Source organism: Lepidochelys kempii, chromosome 13 (genome assembly GCF_965140265.1).
Source record: "Lepidochelys kempii isolate rLepKem1 chromosome 13, rLepKem1.hap2, whole genome shotgun sequence".
NCBI lineage: Eukaryota > Metazoa > Chordata > Testudines > Cheloniidae > Lepidochelys > Lepidochelys kempii.
The window spans coordinates 34103475-34109304 of NC_133268.1; the positions used below are offsets into that span (position 1 = coordinate 34103475).

A 5830-nucleotide genomic window follows, 5' to 3' on the forward strand; every position below is an offset into this window, starting at 1 on the left:
AGTTTTCTTTAACCATCTTTCTCTGGAGGTGATAGGCATTATCAGGACAGGATTGTATTCCTTACAGCCCAATAGCACCTGATTTCATTGTGACTAGTTTGGAATGTGAGGAGGTGACCGGTCGCTTCCCAGTCATGGCTGCCTCTGCTGCTTAGCCAAAGGCCTCAAGAACAGGGCCTCAGACTGTCACTGTGAGAGAAGGCCCTTACACAGGCAGACAGCGATTGTCATTCTTTTTTTATACCTTTATAACTAGCTAAATGTTAAACATATACCTAAATTCTTAAAGTAATAGGCCTTTACAGACAGGCCTGAATATCTATATCCTAACAGGTAACGTCAATTGTGAAACAAACAGACCTTGGAACAGACACTACCGCTGTCTGTTCATTCAGGCCCATAGTGTGGGGAGCTCTCCTCGTCAAAACGGGCTTAGCACAAGTCAGCCACGTGCCTTAGACAGAACCAAGGGGGAGTCTCCCAACTTGTGCCATCAATGCAACGTCCCTGGTCAGGAGAGAGGAATAACTACGTCTTCTTTTGCTATTCAGAGGGGCTGAGCTATTCCAAGAGACCTAAGGGAATGAGGTGCCCAACTCCCATGGACCATCTCCGGGAGCTAGATTCACAAAGGGGCTTAGGCACCTAAAGGCCCCCAGAGCTGAGTGCTGACAAGGAGTTTGGCTCATTGCACTTGAAGTGATAGCTTTCTACCACGCCACGCAGCCACCCAAGGGTAAGCCACTTGGGAGGAAGACAGCACCTCGTTGGCTGGAAAACCACCTTTATGACACTCAAGTGTGTTTACACAGATGCTAAAACATAACTTATATAACTTCTGTCTGGCTTTATCTGTATAGACTCTCTTCTTTTCTGCTATGTTTTGCGAAGGCCGATAAGCATTGTTTGTCGTGTGCAATAATTAATAGTGGCAAGTTGTAAATACACTGCGAATGGCAACAAACCACTTGGACCTTATCAATGACCAGGACAGCAGTCTGGTAGAGGGATAAGATTATCTGGAGAACAAAGGAAGGAGGATGCGGTTTAAGGAGAGTCCTGACTTGAAAGGAATGTCTAAATGCTCTGTATTCGGGATCAAAAAGGATCCTAATGAGAAGCCATAAAATGAAACTGTAAAAGTGGGACTTTCTCCCTTCTCTCTTTCTAGCAATAACCCTCCATTTAAATCCTTACCAATTCCTGACTGAAAGTAAAACTGCTCTAATTAGGGTATGTCTACACTACAAAATTAGGTTGAATTTATAGAAGTCGATTTTTAGGAAGTGATTTTATACAGTCGATTGTATAAGGCTGTAAAAGGCAATTTTATACAGTCGATTGTATAAGGCTGTATCCCTGCAATTTAAAGAAGGACATACTGCTTGGAAAATGTTTTCAAGAGGATATGGGTGACCTCTCTAACTCCTGTTTCCACCCAGTGGTGCAAGCTTTGATTACTACTTATATGGTTGAAGACGGCTTTAGCTCCTTTGGAGATGCATGTTTGCAAATAGTTTACCTAAGAGCAAAGCTTCTGATATCATGGCTATCATGGCCTGTTTTCTAATCAGTAAGTCACTGGAGTGCGGATTATTTTTATAATATTTTTGGGAAATCCACACTTAAAACAGTACAGTGCCTGGGCAGGGTGGCACTAGATACGCCTCACGTACTGGACGGGCAACCCGTTGTGGCAGACCAGGCGGATACGGGCTATGGTGGAGCTGCCCCGGTAGAGGCACGGACCCTTGGGTAGGCGGGTGCAGAAGGTCAGCCGGAAGGTGCCCAGGCTGTCGCGGGCATTTTGCCCGTGGCTCAACCCCGAGCTGCAGACGGCTCTCAGCTGGGCCTCGCTGGCGTGGACGAAGGTGTTCTTGCCCTGGCAGCGGATGCTACGCTTCCCCATCATGGTTGTGCAGTACAGCTGGTCGTTCTCAGCCCATGACTTGGGGAAGTCGAGATGTCTCTTCAGGAATTTATCATACTGGGCGTCAGCTGTCGAGAGTGCCAGGCAGGCAGCTGCCAGGCAGAGCAGGGGCAGGAGAGCTGGGCGGGGTGACTTTGGGGCCATGGCAGGGCCGGCCCTGGGTTTGTCTGTAGCAGGGAGAACAGGGCCTGCAGGACGGAGACACCATGGGGAGCTGCTTCTAGTGTGGAGCATCCTGGCACCAAATGCCCCTCCGCCCCCAAAGCTCCGCCCCCGCCTATAGTCCTCCCAGTCTTCCCTCTCCCATTATCCCCTCCACTCTGCCCCCAAACTTTGCCCCTCACATTATCCTCCCAATCTGCCTCCTCTCCTTATCTCTCCACTCTGCCTCCAAACTTATGCCCCCTCCCATGGTCCCCCCACTCTGCCCCCAGAGCCTTGCCTCACCCACCCCACCCCCAAAGTCCCCCATTTCTCTAACCACTAGACCGCACTTCCCTCCAAGAGCCGGGCTAGAGCCCAGAGGCAGAACTTGATGAATAATGGGTGTTGGGGCCATCACACACAACTCAATATGTGTCTTTGGTTTGGGGCAGCAGGAGAACAAAATATGTTAAAACTTTCAACCAGCTGACAAGGTGAAAACAAGTCATGTCAGGTGGAAACCAAACCTGCCACTGCACCCCAAGGGGACAGGTTTGCCTTCCATGTCGGCACTAGGATTAAAGTAGAGGAGGACAAAATTTCCTGAAGGGCTGGAGTCAGGCCTCCCTTTAACCTGTCACCCAGCGGGCTGGGGAGCTAACGGGTATGTGGGACCCGGGTTCAAGTCCCCCCTCTGCCTGCCGAGGAGGAGGAGTTGAATAGGGGCTCATGGGGGTTAAGGGAAGAGGAGTGTTGGGACACAGAAAAGGGGAACGTTTGGCGTGGGAGTGATAGGGAGACTGGGGGAGCATTGGGGAAGGAGATCCTGTCAGCCACACATTACCCTCCTGTATATGTGCCACTACCAGTGGGGCCCCCAGCCCCTCCCACTGGGGTGTGACCTCCCCCTTCCCTGCCCCCTCATGTGAACCAGATTCTGGGGGGCTTGCTTATCTCAGAGCATCTGAGCCTTTTCTCTACCCCACTGTGTGAGCTAGGATCTGGTGGTCCCTGGCCCCCAGAGGTGTTTGAGCCCTGTCTCCATTCCCTGTCCTCTGTATGTGACCCAGGATCTGGGGGCGGGGAGGGAACTGCACATTTATGGGCATCTGACCCCTCATCTCTGCCCCCTTCATGTGAGCCAGAATCTGGAGGGGGCTTGTCTTTCTGGGGTTCTCCGAGCGCCACTCTATCCCCTATGTGAATCAGGGTCTGGGGCAGACCTGGCCTTTGCACAATGAGTTTACAACAGGCAAGTTCAGCCACACACGTGTTAACAGGGCATAGCTGGGCAGCACTGAAAGCGGCCCTAGTTAAGGTTACATGGGCAGCCTTACCTGTGCGTTTCCCACTTTCCAGACCTTTGAGTTTTGCTCAGCTCAGAGTTCTGCCAGGGGATGACCTACCGCCAAGCACCCTACACTCGACGCTGTGCCGTTTATCAGAGTAAAGGTCAAGTCCCTGCTCCAATGGCTAATTACTGAGTCCAAGTAGAACAAATGCAAGAGGAGAGACCCAGAGAGAGATCCAAGTTCAAATCCTTTCTGTTCATCAGGCAGAGACTCCCACATCCCCGATAAGTGACCAAACCTTGGGGCTAAAGGGCCGGTATTTTCTCCTCAGCCATCCTGTACCTCTCATCTTCCTCTGCTTTTGTCAGAATACCCAGCCTCAAAATGAAAAATTCCCACTTGACTCAGAGCTTCTCGCATGGCCATTTCTGCCACATTTTGATCACTCAGGTTCAGCCGACTCAGGAATTTGCAGCTCATTTTCGGTCCACTGAAAGGGCGTTTGTTTGGAGAACAAATGACTATCGGCTGAAAGGTTCTTGGCCAGCTCTGCCCAGGAGTTCTGGCTCACGGCCTCCACCTACTGTGACCCATCAGCCCCAATGAGCCCCCAGAGCTAGGAAGACACCTCAGAACCTGACCCCAGCTGGGTTGCCAACTCACCCTGTCCTGGGGCTCGTCTGGAAGCTGGATCTGGAAAGTGTCTGAGCCTCCTCCCACTCTGGGGCCCTTATATGGAGCCCAAGGGCGGGAGACACACAATGAGCAACTCAGCATACACAGCTGGGGAGCAGAGACTCCCAATCAATGGCCATAAAAGTAGGCACCGGGTTGGTAAATATTTGCTGTCAAGTGTCGAAGATATACCCATGCCCCTCAATCCCAACTCACAGCTCCCTGCTATCCCAGCCCTACCCCCAAAACAGCTTTAGCAGCACCCCTCAGTCCTGAACCACACCCCCTACCATTCCTCCACAGCCTCCCTCTACCCCCCATTCAACCCAGCAGCCACAATGCCCATCTCTAACACACCTGTGACACCCATCACCATGGTCTCTGGTCGCTGTGTTCTGTCCCCATCCCCACTCCTTTCTCTGCAGGTGGCTTTTATACTATAGGGTCTCTGCTGCCAGGATTGTCCCTGGCACTGGGTTTGTCCAGCACCGAGCACATGGGACCCAGTCATGATGGGGGACGCTGGGATACAGCAAGGCAATGAAATCTCTCCCCCCTTGGACAGGGAGCCACCTGCCATACCCTGTTAATCTCCTACGAATTGGTTAAGGGGGATTTTGGGAACCCCTAGGGGCTGCCATTGTACAGGGCACTGCACAGTCACAGAGGAAGAAACAACCCCTGCCCAGCAGAGCTTCCAGTGCACATAGAGAGAAAGGTTGGGAGGGGAAACTGAGGCACAGGCAGCAAAGCATCAGGGCCAAGGTCACACAACAGGGAACAGAACCCACATGTCCTGTGTCCCAGCTCCATTTCCCCTCCTCTAGCCTACAATTCCTGGCTTTGCAAATTATGGACCTTACCCCAGACCCACTGCAACCAACTGGAGTCTTTCCCTGACTGCGGTTCTGGCCCTGCGCAGGAAAAGGGAATGTTCCTGCAACCCCATTGTGCAGAAGGTGAAACTGAGGCACAGAGAAGGGAAGTGTCTTGCCCCATGTGCAGAGTCAGGAATTGAACCCAGGAGTCCTGACTCTCACAGCACAAGACACTACCCTGGGAAAACTAAGCTAGTCTCGTCTTTCCTAGCCGAGAGGAGCTCAGAGCAGGATGCTCCTGTCCCACCCTTGGTGAAGGAGAACAGCAAAAAGCTCAAACCTGGTGGACGATGAGGAAATAGCGCCCAGCTCTGAGGACAGACACACACCAGCTGGTGTCGTTTTGTTCTGTGTTTGCAGCACTGAGCACACTGGGCCACGTGTCCAGCCCCGGGCGGCCTCACTATTCAAACAGTGTCTATTCATCTGTGTCCCTCTGACCCCACACGTACCGGCCAGCCAGTGATTTATCCACCCGGCCTAGCATCCGGCCTTGGAGCGGTGCCAATTCATACCAGCTGGGGACCTGTTCCAAAACCGCCCTGAACATTAGCAGCTTTATCTCCTTCTCCCTCGTGCCAGCAGCCGAGTTATTGCAGATTCTCAGTACCAGGCGAGCGTGGAGAACCAGATCCTAGCTCCGTCAGTCTCTCTATAGCAGCGGTTTGTCATGCTCTGGTCCATGCGGTCTCTGTGTCGGTGCCAGGTTTCTACTTGCCACAGCTCAGCCAGGCCTCCGCGGATGCTCCCCCTACGTCTGCAGCTACAGTGCTATTTACACGGCTCTGACACGCTGAGAACTCGCCCAGTCTGTGCACACGAGCAGGGACTCGCACCCCCAGCGTGGAGAGCGGAGACACGGCCTGAGTCCACGCCACAGAATGAACCCCACTCCAGTGGGCTTTTGTTAT

At 52.5% G+C, this 5830-nt stretch overlaps 1 protein-coding gene across 1 annotated transcript; it reads right to left on the reverse strand.

The window, feature by feature from the left end:
- Positions 1-1657: 1657 nt before the first annotated feature.
- LOC140896944 (ribonuclease-like) lies at positions 1658-2074 on the reverse strand. The gene has a single exon (XM_073309127.1). It carries the CDS (start codon positions 2072-2074, stop codon positions 1658-1660), a length of 417 nt encoding a protein of 138 aa, XP_073165228.1.
- Between the last annotated feature and the right edge of the window lie 3756 nt (positions 2075-5830).